The sequence below is a fragment of the Dunckerocampus dactyliophorus genome, chromosome 1, assembly GCF_027744805.1.
Source record: "Dunckerocampus dactyliophorus isolate RoL2022-P2 chromosome 1, RoL_Ddac_1.1, whole genome shotgun sequence".
NCBI lineage: Eukaryota > Metazoa > Chordata > Actinopteri > Syngnathiformes > Syngnathidae > Dunckerocampus > Dunckerocampus dactyliophorus.
This window is the reverse complement of record NC_072819.1, coordinates 45,035,857-45,061,926: the sequence shown is the minus strand read 5'-3', so window position 1 is coordinate 45,061,926 and position 26,070 is coordinate 45,035,857. Positions and strand designations below refer to the sequence as shown.

Below are 26,070 nucleotides of genomic sequence, written 5' to 3'. Positions count from 1 at the left end.
TACTTTTGTATGTTTAGTAGCTGTCATTCATCTCATTTCCATCTGTGTTTCATCAGTGAGCTAGTGGCCTTAGTTCATAAATACACAGGACCTGATGGATGTCTTTGTTGCCAATAGATGGTAATCACATGAGGCGTGAATGTTGAGAGTGGCGTGGGAATCATGGGAAGGATGTCAATTTTGGGACACATCATCAGCAGTGTTCCTTTGAATCAGTGGGTGTTTCGGCCTTTCCACACTAGACACCCTCATCAAAGGCGGCCAACTACAGGGTGATCAAGCCTGAGCCTGTGTCCCAAGCCCAATCATGAGTAAAGTATTGCCTGGAAAGTGGAGGGAGATGAGCTAGGCAGTTAGGTCCCGACCTGGGACAAAAAAAAAACTGCCCCGCCCACCCGGTCATAGCTCAGCCTCCCCCGTGCCCCACCCTTGGGTAAGGGCAGGAAGGAAGGGGATGGGTTTAAAACTTCTTTAGGGTCGTTAGGTGAGTACCCTCCTTCATTGGTGTTTCGATAATAGGCCCATGACACCTCCATGGGCCACCGTGTCCATTTCCTTCCGTTGACAGAGGTGGTGCAGCATTTCCGACGGTCTGATCTCTGGAGTCCTTCAATGTCATCTGTAGTCTCACTTTAGGGCACTAAAATTCTTCAGTGAGGCTCGTGGTGGGTAGTTCAAGGACTCCTTCGCCATAGATGCTGATGTTGGTCAGAGTGGGACCCCAAGCCACTTTTCCACCGTTGTTATTGGGACCTCATAGATCGTGAGTGGCCACATTATCCTAGGGAGAAGTCCAAATTTTAGACACCAGAGTTTGAGCTTCCCTGGCAGCATTGTCTTGTTGATGGTGTCTAGACTGGTGGTGATGTCCTGCCTTAATACCCGCACCTGGTCTTTGTCCTTGAGGCTTGCATTGTATCATCTGCCCAGGCTTTTGAAGGTTTGCTTAAATTATCATCATCTATGAAAATAGCTGTATTAATTGTTAACAGTGCACTATTATGTTCACATTAAAATGAAAAATTCCAACAGTATCAAAGCCCAAGACCCTCGTCAGGGAAGGTGCCAGATAAGACATTGTCCATTCCATCTTATACATGAATCAGCTGCTGGAAAAAGTTGAATGCGGAGTCAGAATGCAGGCACTAATGGTCCCATGTTGAGTTCCACCAGACTGATGAAAGAGCAGAAAGCATCACCCGTGTTTCTTTGCATCTGTGAGAATGTTTCTGCCACATCCTGTGGTGGTTGTGTGGCTATAAGCAGCAATGCACTCACTTCCTGTACATCTCGCTGTTCAGTGTCTCTGCTGTCACGTAAGCAAGTTAGATTGCTGCAATCAAGTTAAATGTATTTTATTTAGTTGTCAGCAATTATCGCATATCAACTCGTACACCTGCGTTCTGTTAGGCATCATCTGGAGGATGTTATTTCATTGGCACTTCTTGGCACTCAACTATCAGTGGAGCACCAAATGCCCCCATGGTTACAGCAGGCGACCTTTTGAGCAGGTGCTCTGCTGATGCAACATCAGTCAAACGGCCTTACCTTCATATTGCAGTTTTTAAGTGTCTGGTCGTACCATGGCTTTGTGAGCATTGCATGTATATATAGCTTAAAAAACTAGTCTTTATTTGAAATTATTTCCTGCTCACCAGCAACAGACTGTAAACCAGTGTCTTGACAAAGTAGCAGCAAAAATAGCAATACAGTATGTGTCGCACTTTGGTACATCAATAACAGAAAATGACAAAATAAAAACAGTGCAACACTGGCATGTATTCCTATGTTCCTATCATATACACTCCGGACCACATGCAAAGAACTAGTGTTTCTTTGTCTTTTCCTTTTTCTTCTTTTCCTGGTATTCCACAATCTTTTTGTGAAATATTCCTACAAGGGAAAACAGAAACTTAAATTAATGTGCTAATCAGGATGTTAACATCCTGAGATTCTTAATATATTTGTGAAGCTATAGCATATCGGAATAAAAAGTAAAGTGGAATGCAAAGCTGCCACTAGGGACTAAACAGTGCTCCCGGTCCTCACCCTGCTGGGGTCCAGTCTGCTGCTGCTCCACCTCCTGGATGAACAGATCAAACATCTGTGTCTGGATAAACTTCTTGACAAAGTGGCGTGTGGTCTTTGACTCGATGGCCTTGTAGAAGCTCCTCTTCTCAAATACCCTCTGCTTTCCAGCAGGATTGCTTTTCACATAGGACATATAATGTCCAACTGTTTTCACAAAGAACAGAAGGAATGCCTCCGACACCACACGGTTCAGATCTTCTGTCGCTGAAATATAGAGTTTGTGGTGAATCTACTGTGTATTTATTTTTTTGCATTGCTTTTGCAGTGGACCTACATGATGCTTTCTTTCTCTGACTGAGTGCCTCTTGGATTTCACTTTGGAGTTTGGGGGGCAGAATAGAGCACTCGTCACCAATCTATAAGAAGGAAAATTCAGAACTTTTAATTACCGGTAAATTGCGGACGGCAATGCTTGCCACTATTATGTCATGTAAACCTCAGATGACTTACTGAAACAATGAAGGTTTTATTTTTGTTCTCTGATAGATCCACTAACAGCATCTGTGTGACAGAAAGGTCATTGCACCATCATTGTACTGATAACATTTGAAAACACCAACACTGCGCCTCTATAGAAAAATCAGAGCTTGGTTGTACAGTGGAACCTCGGTTTTCGTCATTAATCCATTCCAACAGCTCCGACAAAAACCAAAACCTCTGAAAACGAAATATGCCATAAATAATGTAAATCCAATTAAAGTGTTCCAAAAATATTAACACAAAAAACCTTTTAGAGAGAATAATTATAGTTTTACATGCAGAAAACAAAGCAAAATACATATAAATGATGAATGAAATGGATAAATGAACATTTAACATGACTTTTAACTTTATTGAAGCAAACACAGAGATGAGTGGAGGGTATGGAATGGAAGAGCTATGCGGACATCTTAATTTCAAACATTGGACGTCAGAGCTGTATACTTGCTCACTTGAAGTTTATCGTAAGCTTCCAACAGGAGGTATAATCATCCCGACACAGACTGGCGCAGCTCACTATCTGTCATGAGTCTCGGTTAAACTATTCCCCCTGCAACCTGTGTTAACTAAGGAACCTTTACATTACAATCCTATTGTAACAGACGCTACCTTTGTGTTTTGCTATAAGTTCTTCATTAAATTACATAGTGTTTTTCCCCTTTTTAATCAAAGTTCTGCCACTTGCACCTTTTTTTTGCAGCCGTCCTAAATACATTTTTAAAGAAGCACAGATTTTAAATACGCAGTGTGCTTGAACGCCTCATCAGCCAAAGATGCAGTGCTTGAAAACACTGAAACAATATGTTTATTCATTGTTCTGTGTGTGTTATATAAACAAATAAAGCACCCCCCCCTACACATAATAGATGATTCAGGGATTCCCTGGCCGGAATCTGTCTATAGTGTCCCGACTATTCTTTATAGAGCTATCGACTAGTTTATTAGTTGCACTGCCTGGCCGTATGATAACAGTGTACAGTGTACAGAGACAGTGTACAAAACATTTGTGGCAATAATTTTCATCAAAAACCGAACCCTACCAATCCTACGTATCTGGAAACCGAGCTTCCACTGTATCTAAAAATTGGTTGCGCTTACGTCATTTTGGTCGGTGACGTGGTCCAGCAGCCGCTTCTGGACCCCCAGCAGATATGGGGTGGGCGCCATCACGACATCAATCAGGATCTCTGGAACTATTGAAATCAAGGTGTGCTGCCAGGTAAAAGGATAAAGAAGGGCTGCAACTGCATGAATGACCTGAGATAGCGTGCTGGAGAGACACAATATTGAGAAAACACTGTTAGTCCTCAAAAGGACACTGGTAATGTACGCATTTAATGTATTTCTTCAGCCATCGATAGACCAAAATAGAAGATACATTTAAATGTTTGCTCCAAGGCCGTAGTCACAGACATTGTATCCACTTATTCATTTAATTATCCTAACAATCAAAGTTTCAACATATCTTGACGTGTCGTGCTAGTGTCAATGCCCGAAAGCAAGTAATTATACCCACTGACAGCTTCAACAATTTAATAGTTTGATATATATTTTTTTAAATTAATGACTTGTTCATCTAATTATGAGTAAACATTTCCAAGCTTCTACATATCTTCCATCAGTATTGTGCCGGTATCAATGTCCTAAAGCAAAGGATTATACCCACTGAACAGCTGCAAGAATCCTTTCAGTATATATATTTATATTTTTTAATGAAATGATGATGCAACTCAATATAAGGTCAATAACAGAAAATGCTATTGAGCCATGAACATGGTTATAAGCTTTGATTAGGTTGTTTCAGATATTTACAGATCAGTCGGTGTTTGTGCGCTTTGGTCCATTATCAGTACATAACACAGTTTAGACGTTTGCGAGTCCTCCTGCATGATTTTTGAGGACGGTTTCTTTATGTTTCCCCCACCTGTGATTTTCAGACATAAAAACTAGAAAAACGAGTTTTTCTGGTTTGTCTGTTAGTCCAAGGCAAGGAGAACTAGGCTGTTCGGTAAAATACAAGAATAGGCTAACTGAGCGAGGGTGTGAGGTGCTTCTGGCATGTTCAATTGGAACTTGTCTCTGTGGGTAGAACCCAGACATGCTGCAGTTTAACAGTTGGCCAGGGAAGGCTTTGATATCCCGCCGGCAGAACAAGAGGAGGTGGCTAGGGACAGGGAAGTCTGGGTTTCCCTACTTAGACTAATGCATCGGTGACCCTGATAATTTACAGTTTAGAATTAAATAAACAATTGCCAAGTATACAAGATGAATGGTCATGATCAGTTTACATTTGCTGTATTCAGGTTATTCAACAATATCACTTTTTGACCCCTTTCATACATGTACGTTTTGTATACAAAGTAAGTATATTTTCCTGGCCTTTGTCAAAAACCCCCCAACCATAATTCAAATGATTAATTCAAATTTCCCAGTGAGTTTACAGTATACCTCCGAGGCGTGTTCACTTGTGTAAGAGCTGAGTGTGTATTACCCCAACTCATCAGCAATGAAAATGATGCGTCTCTCTAAGACAGCTGCCGCAAACACCAGAAGCACCTCCTCATCTGTAAGGCAGCTAAACAGCACTTCAAAGTTGACATGTTCCAGCCAGGAGTCCAGCGGCCGCGTCAGGCTGATGATCTAGTAAGAGAGTTACCACACAAATACCAGATGTCACTACTGCTCATAGCAGCTCATCACGCAAATGTCATTTTGCCTTAAGGCCTTGTTTGCCCTAATGAAAGCAAAGCAGCAGGTTATTTTTTTATTGCACATTTATCCACTGCCATACCACTTAGACAAACTACTCTTGAGGGGTGACTGAAGCAACTATAGCGCCGACTGTAGCAGGCATGACTGAATAACTGCACTGACTGTGAGTCACTAAAACATGGTACGTAACCTCATGCTCTGAGGGTAGTGTTGAGCAATGTAGGACAGGTTGAGACATCACTCCAAACAAACACACCCACATGGAAGCATGAGGACTCTCTAGTCATTACACCATAAATGCACAGTGCTCTTGTTTAAAGCTTGGCCTTCCTTTTGATGTGAAATGGACACATGTAAAGTTTCAAGACTTAAAATAAACAACAGTAAGTTTTTTGTGGCAGGTTTTTGTACCAAAAAAACAACTGATGCATAAAACAAAAGAACCTAACTTGAAACTACCTTGATGTAATTGTTGCAGCGACAGCAAATAATGCAGAACTCACAGCAACAATAATTAATACTTCAGTGAAACACAATAAAACTACCCTAAATTCTACTTTGCTGCAAGGTTTACAAACTTGCAGTAGTTTGCAATAAACTAAACAAAATGAAAACAATTAAAATAGCTCAAATCATCTAAATTGCAAATGGTCACTTCTTTTCAAAACTGGCCATCTACTGAAAATTTGTACATTTTGAGAATTTACAATTTGAGTGTAACTGTATATGACATGTTTGAGACACACAAACACATATGTGTAACTATTTATATGTAACTATATACAGTAGTTACATGCCTTTTGTTTTTTCTCCCATTTTTCATGAGCTGAAAAGATCTGAAATGTACTCTATGTACTCAAAAGGACAATCTTTCTCAAATATTGTTCAAAAAATCTGTGTAAACTTAGGACAGTGAGCAATCATCATTCATGATCTTATTCAACTCACGTATGGCATATCAAGATGCCGATGAGACAGCATGATTTTTGCACAGATGTGCCTTATATGTGTGTGTGTATATATGATGTGCCACAATAAAAGGCCACTCCAAAATGTGCAGTTAACTGTATTGGGGATAGCCTAGAGGGGGTCCGAAAACCAGTCAGTATCTGGATCTGGTGTGACCACCATTTGCCTGAAATAGCATGCTCGCCGATCCAGAGAATCCCAAACATGCTCGCTATCTTCAAAATGCCATCAATTAAATGCACCGTACGCTGTATTTTGAAGATTTGATAATATCGGCTTCCGCCACGAGATCAGGCTGATCCGGTTGCCGTATCACAACTCTGGGCCGCACTCCAACATGGTGCAGTAATGCGCCTCAAAGCTGGTTGCCACTCGACTCCCGCGACCCGTAAGAAGAATGCGCAACACCACCATGCAGACATGTCCGCTGTTTAACGTGGTGAAGTTAGTTTCACATCTAGACATTTTAAGGTATCAACTTATTGCCACCCCATGTGAGTAATGGTCTCACCTTGGCCACCCCAATAAAAAATGTATGGCTCCTCCACTGCTCGCACGAGAAGTGCTGCTCTAACCGCTGATTGTTTATAGTAGGGACCGTCAATAAATTACTTTTGTACTGAAGAGTTTGTTAAAAAAAAACAAAAAAAGTCATATATTCTAAATCACACCCCAAATTGATCTATAACCTGTAACCATGGCAAATGATTAGGCCTACCCTAAAAGTATGTTGCACACCCACTTTTTTTCCAATTTTATCTTTTATTGGATGGACTTTTATTGGATCCTTTATTGGATTAGGGACCTGACTCAGAGGTTTGTTACAAAAGCCAAACAATATTGTTGGTCATCCTGTGTAACAACAAGTTGCATAATTTTTTATTGCTTTTAAGAGATATTTTCATCACCATATTCAATTCCACAAATTCATGTTTGTAACAAAAGCTTATAATAAAAATTAAAAAGAAAGATAAATACCGGATGGGATTGGCAAGACTATAAAATAAATCAGATCGGATCGGAAGCCAAAAAATGTGGCTCGGGACATCACTAACTATTTTTTTTAGCCTGGTGTGAGAATTAAAAAGATTAAAAAACACACTGCATGAAGTCGCATTTTAGCGAGGTTTCCTCTGCACTTCCTTAAACTGCGACATCAAAACAATGAGCAGTTTTATTTTATTTGTTTAATTGCTTCAAAAATATGAACAAATCCAAGGACCACCGGAGACCCGGAACTGACTGTTTGCAACTACTAGACTAATAATAATAATAATAACAATAATACATTTAATTTGAAAGTGCCTTTCTAAAAACTCAAGGACACTGCACATGACACAAATAAAACAAAGGATAAAAACAAACAACTCAGAGGGAGTATGCAATTTTGAACAGATGAGTTTTGAGTCTTGATATGAACATGGGGAGTGAGTCAATATTTCGGATGTCGGATGGCAATGTGTTCTAGAGTCTGAGCTTTCAGCCGCTCTGCTCCCCATGGTGCTGAGGCGGGCAGAGGGCAGAGTGAGGCGAATGGAGGAGGAGTGTCCGAGGGAGCGAGCTGGAGTGGCAATGTGGAGGAGGTCAGTCAAGTACGGAGGGCTGAGGTGTGTAAGAGGAGTTTGTACTGTATTCTGTACTTATAGACTACATTATATTATGATATAATGCAAAATCATTTAAGCTATAAGATGTAGATTTTAAGACATATTTATTCAGTACACACAACTCTGCCAAGTTGAGGGATAAGATTGCACTAACCTCAGTGCCTGACTCAGGAATGAAGCTTTTAATCTCCACAGTGTTTCCAGGAGCTGGGAATGGAGCCTCTCGCAGTTTCTGCATGAATGGATATATCATAGCCATGGAGATCTGCCGCCTCTTCTCGACCTCATCAAAAATCTGTTCACACAGAAAAAAAATGAGTCACAAGATGCCTTACCAATAAATGATATTATTAACTCGGCCTACTGTATATCCCAGTTCTGTCACAAGTATTCACTAACAATACATTTGGCTCAGAAGAATGGTTTGGACTCCAAAACTCTTTAGTTTTAAATCACCTTCGAAAACAGGCCAAAACAAGCCAGGCTGCTGATGATACAGTATGCCTCAGGTGGACGAGCCCCCTTCCCGCCAGGCTGCAGGTTAGAAAGTGAAGGTGAGGTCAGGCTATATTACAGTTATTCTCACGTCACACAGTAGCCTCACTGACCAGCAGTCTCCTGCAGTATCCATTTCTTCGACTGCCGTCAATCTCCGTCAACACAAATGAAAAGGTCTCGCTGCAAACATATCGAGAAAACTATGACCGAGGGATGCGGAAGACCAATCAAACCATAAATAAATGTTTTGAAAGTGATCAACAGAAGTCATGCGTATTCCGTTGTACCTGTGATATTCTGTCAAAGGTGCCCATTTGATACCCTCAGGGAAGCAGAACAGCGTGATTGCCTTTAGTGTGCGCTCCTCTTCCTCCTTTTGAAATCTCGCCATCCCATCTCTCTGAAAGCATACGCACGGACAGTTTTCTTAACTGGGTCGAAAAATGGTGTTTCTCTGTGTGAGGGACTTTGCATTATTTTATATTTTTTTTTACATTGTGAAGAATCACATCGGAAGTTAGTGGTTAGTTCCACACCACTTTTTAAAATAAACTGTGTGATTTATTTATTTAAATGGGCACATATGCAGTCAAAATTCTTCTATATTTTGGTACTAAAACAAGAGTTAAAAACAAACCTTAGGAAATTGGTAGGTGATCTGAGGTTCGTAGTTGCTGCCATTCTTGTTTTTCTTGAGACTGACAACCACCAGGTACTCAAAAAAGTATTGACCACTGACAAAACGTGGTTGCCTGGTCGCTTTCTCTTCCAAAATCGGGCCTGGCTCTGGGGGTTCTTGGTCTTTCACTCCTTCAGAGAAATATGAAAATTACATTTATCATAATCAGACTTAAGTAAATGTATTTTTAGTTTTGGAGACATTTTACATGGCATTTAATCTATGGAATTTTTGTTCTACCAATTGATAATAAAAACACCACAGTTTATGACCTCCATGACCCCAACACCACAACTAACCCACAATAACCCTGGTTCACAAACGCACACCTCCAGTGTTTTCTGCTGCGTTCCTTAGTTCTTCTCTGAAATAAAAGCAGGGGCCAGGGTGTTGGCGCCCTGATTCTAAATATTAAAACTACTGTATTTAATGTGGGTGGTTCCTCTACTTTGTGTGGAAGTTGTTAAATTACAGTTTCATCAAACCTGCATGGCTTCCTCATTTTTTATGTCGAAACCAAAGATGAATGTACGTGCTCGTACTTTTTGTTCATGTAAAATCTCATGTGCAAATTGACGCACAAAATGTGAACATGTTAGAGATCAGTGGTGACCGAAATTGCAGACATTTTATAACAAACTTCTTAAAAGTTATTAAATAAATCACATTTATTTATTTACATTTTAAATGTGAAAAGACTGTTTGCAACGTGGCTGCCTAGAGGCTGCAAACTTGGATGTGTTGCAAGCGTTATAGCCCGCCCTCTTCCTGCTCCGAGCATGTAAGCTGCACCGCAGGTAACACACACATGCACAGGAGCCTTTGCTAAGCGCTGGCAGTGTAATTTTGAGGCAGTTGGAAAAAGTCCATTCAATGAAAACTTATTAAAGCGCAGTTTGAATTTGCGGTAGTGCAAAATAACTCGGGTGTGCCAGCACAAAATAAGTTTCATGATCAGTTCAGTGACAATAGGTTTTTTATCCAAGTATTCAAAAATGATTTGAAAAAAAGTGTATGTAAAGGTTTTCAATATATTTCATATGCAACGTCATGTTCAATCAGAGCATTTGCACATGCACCTGGATGAGAAGTGAAACAAGAGGTTAAAAATCAAGCGAGTCCAGTTGCTCTGATTCAACACTCAGGAAGTAAGTTTAATAATAATAGGAGGACCATTTCTCCTGTAGACCACCCACCCCTCTGTCTGGGCCAATAGATCAAATTGGGCATTAAACAGTACCGTCATACTGTAACTGGTTGTCTTCACTGTGGGAGGAATTCCCGCATGCAACACAACGTAAGCTTTCGCTTTATGCCGCGCTCTTCTCCGAAATATATCCAGCTTTCGAGCTGTGTGTCAGACGAACGGCACCTAAGGTCCACACTCCATGTCCTTCCCCTCCCACTCAGGCTTGACCAAGTCACCCATAAACATAGCACATCCCTCGTGGTGGTGTAGCAAGCCAATAGCACAGACATAAAGTCTAAAAAGTATTTTACTAAAAGCATCAGGTTTCACATTTACTACCTACATAGGAGCAGTGACGGTTAAAAAATGTTCAAAGTGCACGTGACATAACGTTTAGCGGTGTCCCTATCCCATATCAGGCTGAAATCAGCAGCAGTGGCCAGATCCAGATAGACCCTACCTTCATATCCATTGCTCTATTAAAATGTAAGAAGAAAGCTGTCTGGAATGGTTATTTAGTAACCTAGCATGTTAGTCAGTTAGTGTAGCACAGTGGTTCCTAAACTTTTTACACTCGCGTACACCTTCAGATATTTGACCTGAAGCCATATACCCTCTACTCCTGCACACTCAAAAACATACTCCTTTTGATGTAAATTCATTTGAAATCGTGAATAGAATTGTTATATATTATTTTTTTATAGTAATTGCGGATCAAAAATGTGTATTTTGCATCATCACATTTTGATAGTTGTAGTTTCACATGAGCATCGATAAATAGATAAGTAATCATCCTACATGTCTTTTATTCTAGTTTGATGCTGGCATCCTTCCATTTGAATGGATTGAATTTGAGCTTCACTTTTTTTGTCCACTGATGATAGCTATGGCTTAAGTCCAAGTTGAAGGGGAAAGTCTAACAGTCATGATAAGGCATTATCCGAAGTACAAAAATACATACAACCAACAATAAAGCCTCATTTTCGAGGGAATCCCCACTCACAGTGACAGGTTGTCACCGGTGCACCGTGCAGGGATTGGAACACTAATATAAATGAAAATCGCTAAGAAAGTAATCATCAAAGTTACTAATTTGTTCATATAATGCACACAGAGCAACAAACAACTTCATGCGCCGTCTCCTTTCTGCTGCGTTCATCTCACGCCATGAGGCGTTCAGGCACACTCATGATTGTGAGTGTTAGGCACTAATTGTTTTTCCATTTTTATTCACATACACCCATCACAATTGGCGTAGCCATGGGGGTACGCGTACCCCACTTTGGGAACATAGGGTGTAGCACATTAGTGATGCTACCATTTGCGAGAATGCCCTGCCAGTATAAATATAATTTCACACGTCAAATTAACAAAGAACAAGAAAACTAATGGCTGAAACACGGAGACTTGGTATGATTAAATAAGCTCTGCTTTTTCCTACTCCTTTTCTGCTTTGAATTGTGCGAGTGTAAACATGTGATGTAGCTCAATGTAACCTTGTTAAGCATGTTCAAAATATACTAAACATTACCGTTACCATTAACATGACCCTTGACATTACAATCGCCTGGCGTGACTACACAAAAATGCTTGCATAGATGTTATTATGTCATGGAACACTTACTATCTCTTTTGCCTTTGCGAAAGGATGACCACATGGCACTTAGCCTCTTGAGGGCTTTCGGTCGTCCACCCCCATCTTCACCTGGGATGGTTCCTGTTTGGTGCAATGATAGCATTTCACTCATTATGGAAACATTTGCAAATCAATATGAGCTTTGTCACAATTCTGTAACCCTATCTCCAGAGAGGTTTCTAGTAGAGATGCTCAATATTGGCTTTCTTATATCCTTCATTACCGAAACTAATATCAACCGATACCAACTAATGTTGTGTAATTAATCCATTGTGCTTTCAGTACTGGATGCATTTCACAAATACTGTTTTTTGCAAAATACGACAAAAAACTGGACAAAACCAAGCAATGTTTAGACCAAATGGTTAAGAAAAAAAGAAATTATTATTGTACTTACCACCAGACTCTGAGATCAGACCGCTTTTAGGCAGTTCACCTAGAAAAAGAGAGAAATTTTTCAGTCAGTTGATAGACTTTCGAATGCATTGTGACTATGGTAACATGATTGTCACGGTACAACCAAGCATTAGTTGTACTCATCAGTAAGCATCGCAACACAGCTGGGCAATGTAATACCATCAGGCCCTTTCTTGATATGAAGCTTCTAAATGTGGTTCAGATGAATACAGATCGCTTTATTTACAATACCTACTGCCAGCTTACTATCCAAAGGTATATGTAACATGTAACAAGTATTGAAGATCACACTCCTTATACGTACAGTATATACCTTATATATATACAGTATACCTTTATAAAGACCTATGTGTTACCACCATTGCCGTATTTTCTGTTATCCATAAGGTATTTTGTTAAAGTCTTATAATAATTATAAACTCTCTACTATAAGCTTTTTTATTACATGTTTTTCTGTGTCCAGGCAGCGTTGTACTCCACTAGTCTGTGCTAATAATTCTTACAGCATGCTGTTGTATCGCTGACAGGCTGCTGAGAGACATTTGTTTACTTCAGACTCCAGGGAAAGAATTTTCATACTTGTTCTGTATTCACAAAACAAAACAACCTTGGAAAGTAAAACTCTCTCAAACTCATACTTTAAAAGGCAAAAAGGCCAGGGAAGACAAAAAAAAGTTTTGTTAGATTTGTATAAAACAACTATTTTTGTTAGTTGTAAAATACAATTAATAGACAACCATGAAGTTTGCAAAAGGTTCTACTTTTGATAGTGTTTACAGCTAACTATAGTGCAGGGAGACATCTGTAATAGAGGTACTAAAGACTCCACAAGAATGTCACATAACATGAATGAATAGGAACTCATGATTTGTTGCTGCGCCAGTCTTGTTATTCACCTCAAAACATTTTTTTTCAACTGTCCGCAAATGTTCTCAATTGGATTTAGATCAGAGGAAGACGCAGGATGGTCCAAAAGAGTGCGTGATGAAGTTCGTTGTCAGGCGGACATTGTGAACTGCAGCGTTGTCCTGTTGAAAAACCCAGTTATTACCACACAGACGAGGGCCTTCGTTCATGAGGGACGCTCCATGCAACATCTCCACATAGTCGGATGCAGTTTGACGCCCCTGCACAACCTGAAGCTCCACTGTTCCATTGAAGCTAAAAGCACCCCTGATCATGATGGCGATCTCCTTGTCAATCCAGTGATGTTGAAAGCCATCAGGACCATCAAGGTTACATTTTTTGCTCATAGAATAAAACCTTCTAGGGCTGGGCAATATATCAATATTTTAAAAATATCGATATCGTTGATATCAATATAGATTACATTTGCATTGTATCTCCCTCATCCCTGCATGCATGAGGATGGGCGGAGCAGAAGCCCGGCGGCTCCAGTCAAAGCGACAGCATCTGCAGTGGAAGAATTAGTCAGCAAGGACTAAGCGGTAGCTCAGTAATGTGGAGATACTTCGAATTCAAAGAATAAAAAAATATTTTTCGCCACCTTAAAACTTGGCACAAACTCCAATATGAGGAACGTGTGAAGCTGCGCGCTGTCTGCCACGCTCCTGTTGCGTTTCTCATGAAGGGAAAAGCCAATGGTGTGCTATTATAAAGAGGCGTCCTATCACATTGCTAAGATATGGTCCCCGTTGCGACAGTGGAAAAAACGCACGATATCCAGCGAGCTTTGCAGTCACAATTATTTAGCACGACAAGCTCTACCACAAATGTACAAGGAACTTAAACAGTTGCTAAGCCTGATGCAGTTGACAAGTTGGTGTTCCTGGCACAAAATAAGGACATGCTTGTGTCTTCTAAAAATGTTTACCTAAAAAAATACTGTTTAATTGAAAGTATTTTTGAGTTGCTGACATTTTTAAATTTCCTCTTAAACCGGGCATTCCTTCATACTTTGTTCTTTTGTTAGTAGCTGAGGATTTGAGCATAGCTAAAGGGTAGTTATAAAAAGATTATATTTGACTTTTTCTATATTTTTTTCAGATAATTATTTCAAGAGAATGGCCTACTTTACTTTAGAGGCTATTTTTAGATTTAAAAAAATGTTTTTATGTGCATATGCATGAAGCTTTAAAATAAAAAAAAAAAAAACATCCTCATGTTAAGTATTTATTTTAATAAAACAACTCGACACACATATTTGGCTTTGATTTTGTCTAAACTCACTTTGCTTAAAAAATATACATCATATATCAATATTCAACGCTATAATTCGCCCAGCCCTACCTTCTTCAACCTTTCAATGTCCCATGTTTGTTGCTCTCGTGCAAATTCCAAACAGGCAATTTTGCGGCATTACTGTAAAGGGGACAAGGCCTTCGATGAAGTTTTTTGTTCTTAAAACCCTTCTCTCGCAGATGCCCTCTGATGGTTATTGGACTGCACTGGGCACCAGTAACACCTTTCATTTTGGCCGAGGACCATCCCATGTCTTAACAGACAGACAATCAGATCCTCTGGGTCAGGACCGGTGACATTTTTTTAGGTCTACCACTTCACTTTTTTGTTCCATAACCCTCAGGATCTTTTAAGTTTAAGTTTAAAGTGCAGGTGTTTTTTTATTGTCATTTACACAGTGGTACCTCGGCATACGGGTGTCCCAACTAACAAGTGTTTGTTTTTTCCTTAGATGTGAGCCGCCTCTCGGCATATTTTTTTGCTTTGAAATGCAATCTAAAATTTGGGCTACCAGGCAGGCATAGCCGAGGACAGCTAGTCGGGGGGGCTTGTGTCAAAGTGACAAAGGCGAAAGCGAGCGAGCACACAAACAACGCTCGATGAGACTGTAGTAAAGGCTCGTGAGGGAATTTGTTAGCATTACTTTTTTAGTGATTTATTAGCATTTGTGATCTTTCTTTGTTACACGTATTATAGATAAAAACTTATTTCTATTTGCGATGAATTGATATCATCTAAAATCAATCATTTTTATCTTTACAACACTTTGAACAAGCTATGCACGCTTTAACTCGTCACGTCTCTAATGCACGTTACACTGGAATAAGCCACAATGCACTCTCTCACTTACAGTTACCAGTAGTCCAGAACTCTGCAGCACGGCTTCTAACAGGAACCAAAAAAAGGGAGCACATCACCCCAATTCTAGCCTCCCTGCACTGGCTGCCTGTTCATTTTAGAAACGATTTTAAGATATGGTTTGTTTTTAAAGACTGGCCCCTCAGTACATCTCGGACCTCATCCAAATTCATACTCCAGTGCGCACATCGAGGTCCAAAGCCCAGCTCAAGCTAGTGGTGCCTAAGACGAGACTTAAGACCAGGGGGGACCGGGCCTTTTCTGTAGTCGGCCCCATGCTGTGGAACACTCTCCCCCCTCATGTAAAAACAGCCCCCCATGGTTGAATGCTTTAAAGGGAAACTGCACTTTTTGGAATTTCGCCCATTATCCACAATCCTCATGTGAGACATGAACACGTAGGTCTTTCTCTTTTCTAAAGATATAAAAACAGATAAGAACAGACAGCTCATAACTGCACGTATGTGAACCACTTATTCCACCTGTAAAGCCTTCGTATCCAAAAAGTGGCAACAATGATCCATTTATATATCATGCGACATGCATATAACCAAGCTACAGCGACATTGTTATTATTATTACTATTTTTAACATTTTTACGGCAATCGAACTACGTTACTTGCGCATTGAACACACTGGGTAGCTACTAGCCGGCTAACGACAAACTTCATCCTACATATACAGTATATATCTTTTTTTTTTCTGGTTAACAAATGATCAAGGTCTAATTCCTGTTTTTTTCTGCTTACACCACCATGATGGATAGCCGTGGGTCACATGGGGGGAAAAAATTTGGAAGTGGGTCACTTGAATCATGCAGCCTAAGTGTATTTACGTGTGAAGTAAAATATGATTCTAACAGTAAATAAGTTGGCTACAACCCGCAGAACTGACAGCTGCAGCAAACAAATAGTTCAATGTGAATGGTTTCAATTTCTGTCGTTACTCAGCCAACTTTGCCAAAACAAACAGACAGTGTCAAACATCATATATTGTTGATAGAAGTCTCAATACAGCCAGAATATCTTAAGCGTACACTCATTATAGTCAGTTAAAAATAAATGTCCTCTTTAACAGCCTCATGCCCAGAGGCTCCTGAACATGTCACAACAGCATGCTGTCAATTGAAAAGAAAAGGGAATGGCGCAGTCCAGGGAAAAACTTCTGCCATATAAAAAGACTAAAGCCCATTGGTATGCTGTTATTTCATTCCCATTTAACTACAGTAGTTACACATAAAGCTACTTCTTTCCCATACAAACAATACCGTAGTTTGTTCTCAGGCCAAAAAAATACGTGTCATGGCATCCCCAGAAGAGCACAGCACTTACTAAACGTCCAGTCTGATTACTCTAATGCCATCCCTATAATGCTAATGTTTTCATTCAATTGCAATAGTATGCTGTGATGTATCAAGTGTTTTTTTTAAACTAGAATTTCCTAAAATGTTGCTATGTACTTTCTTTCACTCAAATAAATACGTTTTTTCAATGTATTATACTAATTAGTAATTTTCCTCACTCGATAGTCTGCTTTTTTGGTGCGTTGTTGTCACACTGCCAGACAACATTCCCTAAAATCCCCATTTGAAACTATACTGGCTTTCGGTTTTTGTTACTTTGCTCGTATTGACGTCATATAACTTATCAACGTGACATATGAGGATATATGAAACAATAAAAATGTAAAAGACCAAAAACGAGTCTAGCTCTGACACCTGACGGCGGACTGAAGCACCCTTGCACACAGCGAACACACACAGTCATCGACAGGTGGGTGGACAACATGTCGTCGATAAACATTCTGGTGTTCCTCAGACATTTGTGTTTCTAGCAGTGGTTTTGTCGAACAAGTGAAGGCAAACATCGACTGTAACAGTTGCCAAAAACTTACTCCATCTGCTTCTGAAGTCCGCCAGACGGCGTCCTGCTCGTCTTCTCGTCACAAGTTCACTCATCGCCGACTTATTACGCCTTAAAACTCAGGTTTTCAGCTGTTTTGGGCAGGAAAATGACTAAACCAACAGAGGCACGGCATGGTTTCCATTCCCGCTCATAACAAAGTCCACCATCATGGTGTGTGTGTCTCGCCGCCCTCGCCTCATGCTACACTGACACTCAGGGCTCGAGCTGTGTTGCCTTCACTTCCTACCTGCTGCTGTGGGATTTCTCGCAGACACCCACAGAACTAAACTCAACAAGCCCACGATTGTCAGTTTACCTGACGTCTCACCTGTTGTCATTTCAGAATGACAGCAGAGCAGAGGTTCAGCAAGTGTTTCAGTTATTTGAGTTCCCACAGTTAAAAAACACTGAAGTGAAAGATGCTGTACCCACACTGTTCAAAGTGCAGAGTAGGCAGCCAACGAGCTAAATCAAACTTTTCTGAAATGTCCATTTGTCACTACGTCATTGAAGGCAATTGATTGATTGAAAGTACATGCCGTATTTCTTTCAGCTAACAGTGATACTGTACAGTTTTCAATTTTCAGAGGTTTTGAAATATATTTTCTCTGTAAAGTTCACAGGCTCTCTCAATGCTTGAGTTGGTTCTCTCACAGTCCACAAACATCTATCTTAGGCTCACTGAAGATTTGAACAATTAAATTGTCCACAGGTGTGTCTGTGTCAGTCATGTGACTGACAGGTGATTAGGCTGTATCCCACATCTCACCTTAGGTCGACTGGGATCTACTCCAACTTTCCAGTGACCCTGAATGGGCTAAACTGCATAAAGCATCGATGGTGTTATACAGTATGATATGTTTTTTTTGTTTAGGACATCTTTAACAAGTGACATTAAGGGACGTTACGTGGTTACGTTTGCACAATTCAACATGTCCGAAAAGGAGTAGGAAGAAGCAGAGCAGAAAAAAGCAAACATGAGTATTAAAAAGAAATTTAAAAAAAACGGACAGAAATAAAGATAGCAAAATACAGATAAAAACTAATTGAAACTGTAATGTTAAAAATGTAATGTAAAAGTAAATAAAATAAATCAAATTGCCTGTGGCTATTGTCATTCATCTCAGGGCATTCAATCGATCGCACCTGGACTGTTCAGGCTGGCTTAGAAGGCGTTTCGCCTCTCATCTGAGCAGACTAGGTGGGACACACACCAGTCAGACGGACAGTACAGTCAGTACGGAACAGTCCAGTCGGAATCGATTGAATGCCCTGAGAATAAATCACATTCAATTTAATTTCCCCATGCAAGACAATTCAAATGAACCATAACTGTGGTTGTATACCTTATGATATCTCCTTTCCTTTCTCCAGAGCACTGAGAAACACATCTGTTCTGCCTTAAACACGAGCAGAACACCAATAATTTGTAATTTCACATATTAGAATGCATTTACTGTATAAATGCATGTTTTCTACATTTTAAACCGGATTTAAACGTATATCCTGTTGGATTTTAGTGCACCTTTTGGTGTACCTGTTTTGTCGGTTTGGACCTCAATGCTGTGTCGCCGGGCAACGGAGGCAGTGTCTCCATGCGGAAATGTTTCTGTGAGAACATTATGAGAAGACGTTGGAGGTCAACTGAATTTACTTTTGCCACCGTGGCAAGGTCTTTGTAAAGGCACATGCTGATCATGAGAGTTGCTGAAGTTTTCTGTTTCGATAGAACTCATAGAGCATAGTAGTGATGACATTTACCTCTCCTTGAGAACTCCCTGGCTGATGAAAACGACCATGCACTTCTGTGCTTCGAGAAGCCATCCTCTTCACAACTGTTGTTCCTTTCTGCACACAAAGAGTTACCATCAGATGATAGGTGGCGATCTGGCGATCTCGATCACCTTGTTATAAAATGACCTGTACAGTCTGTGGCTCCCTCACAAGCTCACTTTTAATGCGCAAAGATGAAAAGCTGAAGCTCCTCCTCGAGTTTTGGGACAGTCGCCCCCCTGCACCCTGTGTAAAATGGAAACAAAGACAAAAATAAGAGATGAAAGAGAGTTTCTTAAATGTACTGCAGGGTGAATTTGAATTTACAGACAGAGAGAAATGTCAGTAAACCCTCCTTTACTGCCTTGCTCGCCGGCACAGTCGGCAAAAGAGTAAAAGCGGCCTTTCGTTTTGGATCATTTCTGTATTTGGAGCATTTGGTGGTTGTTGATGGTTTCCCCTGTCGGCTACCGTAATAGTCAGTTTACAAACAAATGCCCAAAGTAACGCAGGTCTAGGAGCAACAAATGCAGATGGGCGTGATTATTTGATTTGATGACAGCCGATTTCATCTTGTGCTCATTTGCTTCAGTTGACTTGACGCAGTCACAATGGTCTTTGTGTGACCGTATGGTCCGCCCGAGGCTCGAACCACGGCCCACTGAATGGGAGATGAGAGTGCTAGCCATCGAGTGAAAAAACAGAGTTGTCTTAAAGGAAAACTGCACTTTCACAATCCACAATCCTTATGAGACACGAACACGCATGTCTTTCTCTTTTCTGTGTGTTCTAAAGATATAAAAACAGCTAAAAAGAGGCAGCTAAGAATGCACATAATGGAACGCAACTATTCTGCCTATAAAGCCTTCTGAAAAAAACACAGACAATGCTCCAGTTATATAATGTGACCTGCATATTAACCAAACTATTATTATTATTAACATTGTAATGCCAAAGAACTACTTTACTGGCATGGTGACACCTCGCCACCGCACCTGCTAGCTATAAGCGACTAGCGTCAGCACACACTCGCTCACTGCCGAAATGTAATGCTACATATTGGAACTGCCGCCACTGCTGCTTTTTTGTTTTTGAGTTTGGAAAAGTTAATGCTAGGTGTAGCGTCCGTTTCTATGTTGCTATGTGAAATCGGTGCGCCCAGGAAGGAAGTTCCAGTAATTTGTAAAATACCCAGGAAGTACGGCAAAATACTGTAAGTATTCCATGTTCGCATGAATATGTCACAAAAAGTTCTTCTCCCATTCCGTGTGGAAGTGGTGAGTTTTTGGCTTCTTAAGTTTAGAAGAAGTACATTCGAGGTTCACTGGTTAGCTAGCTAGCTAGCTTGTCAGTTTGCTGGCTTGCTAGCTTGGTAGCTTCCTGCAGCATAAGAGCTGGGCAATGTGGTGTAAAAAAAGAATAACAGGAGTGTACAGGTGACTGTAACCGTGTCATTTCATGTCTACAGGGCTCTAATAATGTTAAAAACTGTATTTAGAAAGCCAAAAACAGGTTTGTTATGCTCGAACTACGAAAATAACCCATTTATTAAAACTGAATCCTATATTGCGGTAATTCGTTTATCGCGGTCACGTCAGGAACCAATGAACCGCTATAAAAGAGGGATGACCGCGCTTCCGCACAACCACACTGGCTGGCACCCGTTACGCTTGCATGCAACACAGCACCAGTATTACATCCACGAATTACACAACATTTGAACTGTGATGGAAAGCTTTCAATCTTCATTAACTTCGCATTTTGGCCCACTAAAGACAGCCACTGCCTTTTATTCATCCGCAATGTGAAAACTATTGAATGACTTGAATTAAATGACATTATTATTATTATTTTATGTATTTATTTTATATGACACCCACTATCGCTCCTGTTGCAACACAGGAAATGTCACATACCACAATACTAAGTTTAAATGCCCAAAATAAATCACCTTTAGGGCAGCTGAGATAAAAAGTAAACTACAGTCCACACAGCAAAGCCTATGAATGTACGTATATCACTTACCTCCTGTTGGTCCTTGTCCATGCTTGAGCAGCTGAGGAGAAGTCGTCATCAAGCGGATCCAAATGGAACAGGCTTTCATACACTGAAACGCGTCTTTATGACTAAAAACAGGGACTACGGTGCTCTTCCCCACAACATACAGTGTGAAACTGGCAACAACAGTTCCAGCACGCGTATGAGGAAGCGCACTTGTTGAAGTGTTGACAGATTTCAGTCTCTGCTGGGATTTCCTCTTTCACTGCAAAGTCAGATTACAGTGATATCATGACATGGCACGTGTTTGTGTGCTAAAATGTGTCAATAGTTATGTGTTCATGTAACGTTGTCAGTATCATCAGGGGAAAATGCAGCAAATGTTTAGATTAAAGACCAACAGGCATTAAAAGCAAAGGTCAGAAAGAGGTGAGGGAGTTGATACAGGCTACTCAGAGGAGGTGTGGCTGGAGGGGAAAAAACTGAGAAGAGTATTGTTGTCAAACTGGTTCTACTGATGAGGTTGGCGTAATGAACTGGGCGAGTGGAAGTATATGAAAGGTCTACAGTTGGTGGCTCCTCCTTGCCGTTGGCACACCTGTAACGGTGCAACTTAAGAGAAAGAGCAGATCTAACGCAGCACACACGTGGCAGACAGATGGTACATCACAATAGGACGGCAGGTGAATTGTCAGGTACTCAGGCACAAGTGCAAACAAGGAAAGTCTGACATGTGGCCAGATCTCACCTCATTGCTTTAAGTCAGCGGCGTTCGTTCATGATTAGCGTGCAAACGTGGATATCTGCTGGGCCTGGCGCGTTGCGCTCATCGGGTGGTGCTGAGGCTGTCGGGCATTCAGGTAATTCAACTGGAGACACCTCCCACCCGAGACAGGTTCCCAAGTTTTGAGCTTGAGCACTTTTTCTGTGAAGTCCGCCATTTTTCATCCATACTACAGAAGCAATTTGATTTAATTTTGTCAACAGACATTGTTCCTGAAATTAGATTGCGAGCACCATAGGAGCTTTGAACACCCCAAAAAGCTGGCGGCTGCACCTATAGTAATAATATACAAGAAAGACGCAGTCTATCCTCTATGCCAGTCCATTTATGTCCTTAGGAGTAGCGTTCTTTGGCATTACATGCTCAGGGAACAAACACGGCATTTGTTGCAATTCTTAAGACGTGCAATAATACCACAGACAGTGCATACACAGCTGAGTGTAATACCGACACCACACAGATCAGTACAGATCTCATATCATGTGCAATATTTCAGTGTGTGTGTGTGTGTGTGTGTGTGTGCATGTATATATCACAAATATCTGCAATGTCTGTGTGTTTTTTTTTAATTGTTCTGTTGTTCATATTGTTCCATTGTCGTATTACAAGGAATGAGGGAGTAACTGTTTTGTTAATGTTGTTCCACTGTCTTATAGTGTTGTACTGTACAGTGGAAGCTTGCTTAGCGTCATTAATTTGCTCCAGAAGGTCCGAAAGTAACCAAAACGGACATCAACCAGATCAATTTTTCCAATAAGAAATCAGGTAAATCCAATTCATTTTCTCCAGAAAGCCAAAAATATGAATACAAAACACGTTTATATAGTTTTACAATTACAGTGTTACATGCAGAAAACAATTCTAAATGTATAGAAATGACGACTGAAAGGGATAAATGAACATTTAAGGTTACGTTTACCTTCAGTGAAGATGTGATTCTGTGACTGTTCCCAAAGACACGATGTGGCAGTGAGATCGACCACCACCATCTTCCTGTTTAGACATGAGTTATTTCTCCAATTCAGTATTGTTTCTCACTTTCTTTAAATGTTCCCTTTCATTCGTCATTTACGTGCATTTAGAATTATTTTCTGCATGTGAAACTGTAATTGTAAAACTATAAAAATGTGTTTTGAGTCGGCCGCTGCTGACATCATAGCCGCGCAACGTAACGTAGCTGACTTCCGGGTTCCGGTCGCCATTTTGTTAGCTAGCTAATAGGATGCTAGCAAGGAAGGACGTTTTGTGACAAAATATCCATTAAGAACACAGTTGGACTCACGCAGTGTATTAACAGCACGACAAGACGCGTGCCATATTGTACGCTAACCGGAGAACGCACGCAAACCGAGGCAAAATTGTGGCATACATTTTTGACACGCTAACCGAGATTCCACTGTATGTAGATATTATTAAATTGATCACATATAAGTTGCATTTTTGTCCCTTCTTTGCCTAAAATCTTTGTCTTGTGTCTGGTTCTCTGTTCTTCATAATCAACAAATGAAGGGCAAAATCTCAATGTCATTCAATAAGCTTGAAAAATATAAAATAAAAAGTAACGGTATCAGTAGCGGTATTGGCAATACTGGCCTTATTTACTTGGTGGTGGACCGATACTAAAATTTGCAGCATCGCCCACCCCGAATGAACAAAACAAACCCACTGAAAACCCAGTAGAGCATCTTAAGTGTGTGCAGTAGATACTGTCCAAAACCAGTATTTTGCATTTGTAATATATCAGTCCTCTTGCTATAGTGCCATGATGATATCAAATCTCAGTAAAGTGGAGCACTGGGTTATAGCTTAGCTTTGTCCAGCACAGGGCAGCATAGAGCTGCATTCACTGGCTCTTCTTCACTTCAGGTTTCTCCACACCACCACCACTGTTTTTCAATTTTTACATGACGTGATAATTGCATGCCCGAAAAGGCAGCACATCCGATGTCATGGTTCATGATTTTTTTTTCTCCATTTATTTGTTTCCTTTTTTTGTTATTTCTGCTTCAAGTCCCTCTCAGAACGACAGATTAAGAAGAGAATTTGTTTAATGGGTGATGGAGCTGTGATGGCACAATAGAAAGTATGACAAAATTGCTTAGATCGGCAAGATACCTACGCGGCAAGTTCTGGATAATTGTGCTTGTATCATAGAGCAATGTTCCCCTAGATCAGTGATTCTGAGCTGGCGGTTGTGAGTCTTAATCTTGCATTTTTATTCGGAAGGGCATTTTATATTATCGATCTCCTATTGATGACGACAACGCTCTGTAGTGCAATTTGAAACCCTTTAACCTGCCTTTAAAACACTGAATGTGCCAGTTCTGTCTTTTGTTGAGCCTTAGAAAGTGTTTGACTGTAAGTATTTTGCGTATTATGTATCAGCTGTTGAAGTGGAATGTGCGTCTTTGTTATCTACTATCCCTGTTTTATCGATAGGTGAATTTCCGCTAAGTCAAATATTTTCGAGGTTCGAGCATAGAAAAGCTGTTTAGGAACCTTCTAAATACATTTTAAACATTATTAGAGCCTTCTAGACATGATCTAACACCCCTATAGTCACATTTACACTCGTATTACCCAATATATTAGACATAATCAGACAGTTTAAGACATAAATAAGACTTGTGTGTGTTGAAATAAATGTGTTTGTGTGACGTGTGGAGGACAGGAAATGACATCAGGGATTCAGTGTTGCGTTTTAGCTTGGCGTGGGTTACGGCCGCAACAGAAGCCCGTGTCTTTATTAGGGATTATTGTGCCTGCTGTGAGATACTGTCATTCAAACCGGCAAGAAAAGCCTGTTATTCCGGCAATCAATTCTGACGCTTGTGGGCCTCACCAAACATTACAGGAACATGACTGACACCTGCTGACCAGTGTAGAATACTACATAGAATCACAATTTTGAATGCATCTTCTGAATGCCTTATATTTGTATTTTAGTTCATTTAACCATTTGTATGGTTGTGAAAACTGATGGCTGGAATGAATTTTTTTGCTTTCGGTAGCGGTGTTGCCGTAACCAAACACTGGTAAGAAAATGTGCCAATCACTCGCCTGTATGTAAGGAAAAAAAATCTGAGCTTTTTAGAGTTTGTATTTGATTTGATGGTTTACCACTTTTATAGAAAGACAGTGATTAAGGTGTATTTGTCTACCAAAATTAATAATAATAATAATAATAATAATTGATGGCTTGTGAATGAATAATAATTGGAAACAATATACAATAGCATCCGTTTTTTCATATTTATCAAAATGTGTTGTCTTGTTTTAACTCCAAAGTTGCATTTGTTGAGGGCGTCAGATTGTTCAGATAATATTACATTCTGTTCACTTATCACAAAACAAAAATAAACTTGCGCTGTGTTGTCTGTCGCCCGGTCTGCTCTGTAATGCAGGACAATGGGCGTACTCATTGAATGGAGCAGTCTGTTGGAGCCACACAATCTGGACCTCAGAGAAAGAGGTCACTCGCAACATAGAACGGGTAACTGGCATCTAATCACAAAGTCCTTGTCCCACATGTTCAATTTATCTGTGACGTGCACAATTGTTGTTGTGATTTTAGACAAATGATGAAACGCTGTTCTCGCGTAATGCATGCTGAAGTTCCAGCGTGGACTTGCAGACAGCTCACTGACACTCAGATCCTTCTTCAACCGCAATATGGGATGGTTTCAACATGGAACATTTTCGGTACTCACAATGCAAACATTTTAAACTTTTATAGTGAACATTTTCCTATTAAGGGAGACAATCTCAACCGACACCAAGGCAGGTTTCAAGGCAGTCACAGTCCAGTTATAATGGAATTTCCGACCGCAAGTCCTCAGTGCATTGGGCGCCACCAGGACAATAAAATAAATAGCATTTTGGGGAGTGTAACTCTTTACATATACCGTATATCCATATTATGGATGTGATCAAATAAGCCAACATTAATTGGTAGCTAATGTGATATAATCGGTGGAGAGCGGGCCAGAGTCGCCTCCACCTGCTGAGGAGACTGAGGTCCTTTGGTGTGTGCAGGACTCTTTTACGGACCTTTTATGACTCTGTGGTGGCCTCAGCCATCTTCTATGCTGTGGGCTGCTGGAGAGGGGGCAGCACGGACAGGGACAGGAGCAGGATCAATAGGCTGATCAGGAGAGCGAGCTCTGTCCTGGACGGTCCTCTGGACTCCGTGGAGGAAGTGGGGGAGAGAAGGATGTTGGCTAAGCTGACATCCATCATGGACAACACCTCTCACCCGCTACATGACACTGTG

General features: G+C 40.5%; 1 protein-coding gene and 1 long non-coding RNA gene across 3 annotated transcripts; one reads left to right on the top strand and one right to left on the bottom strand.

Annotated features, from left to right (window-relative positions):
- Nucleotides 1–439: 439 nt before the first annotated feature.
- On the bottom strand, nucleotides 440–21,217 carry LOC129191862 (DENN domain-containing protein 2D-like). Of its 2 annotated transcripts, XM_054795389.1 has the most exons (17): nucleotides 21,041–21,217; nucleotides 19,195–19,261; nucleotides 19,004–19,090; nucleotides 18,780–18,851; nucleotides 12,259–12,297; nucleotides 11,850–11,942; nucleotides 8,995–9,167; nucleotides 8,645–8,757; nucleotides 8,468–8,537; nucleotides 8,316–8,393; nucleotides 8,014–8,154; nucleotides 5,063–5,211; nucleotides 3,670–3,841; nucleotides 2,542–2,592; nucleotides 2,366–2,447; nucleotides 2,050–2,295; nucleotides 440–1,893 (listed from the first exon to the last, which is right to left on the bottom strand). In XM_054795389.1, exons 1-17 carry the CDS (start codon nucleotides 21,059–21,061, stop codon nucleotides 1,826–1,828), a joined length of 1,722 nt encoding a protein of 573 aa, XP_054651364.1. In that variant the 5' UTR covers nucleotides 21,062–21,217; the 3' UTR covers nucleotides 440–1,825. The 2 variants fall into 2 exon arrangements, with proteins under 2 accessions (XP_054651364.1, XP_054651366.1); XM_054795391.1 differs by lacking the exons at nucleotides 18,780–18,851; nucleotides 19,004–19,090; nucleotides 19,195–19,261; nucleotides 21,041–21,217 and adding an exon at nucleotides 17,232–17,819 and having other exon boundaries at nucleotides 444–1,893.
- Nucleotides 16,778–25,512, top strand: LOC129191888 (uncharacterized). Its single transcript, XR_008573300.1, has 3 exons — nucleotides 16,778–17,110; nucleotides 25,202–25,290; nucleotides 25,372–25,512. It is a non-coding gene; the product is annotated as an uncharacterized LOC129191888 (long non-coding RNA).
- The last annotated feature ends 558 nt before the right edge of the window (nucleotides 25,513–26,070 follow it).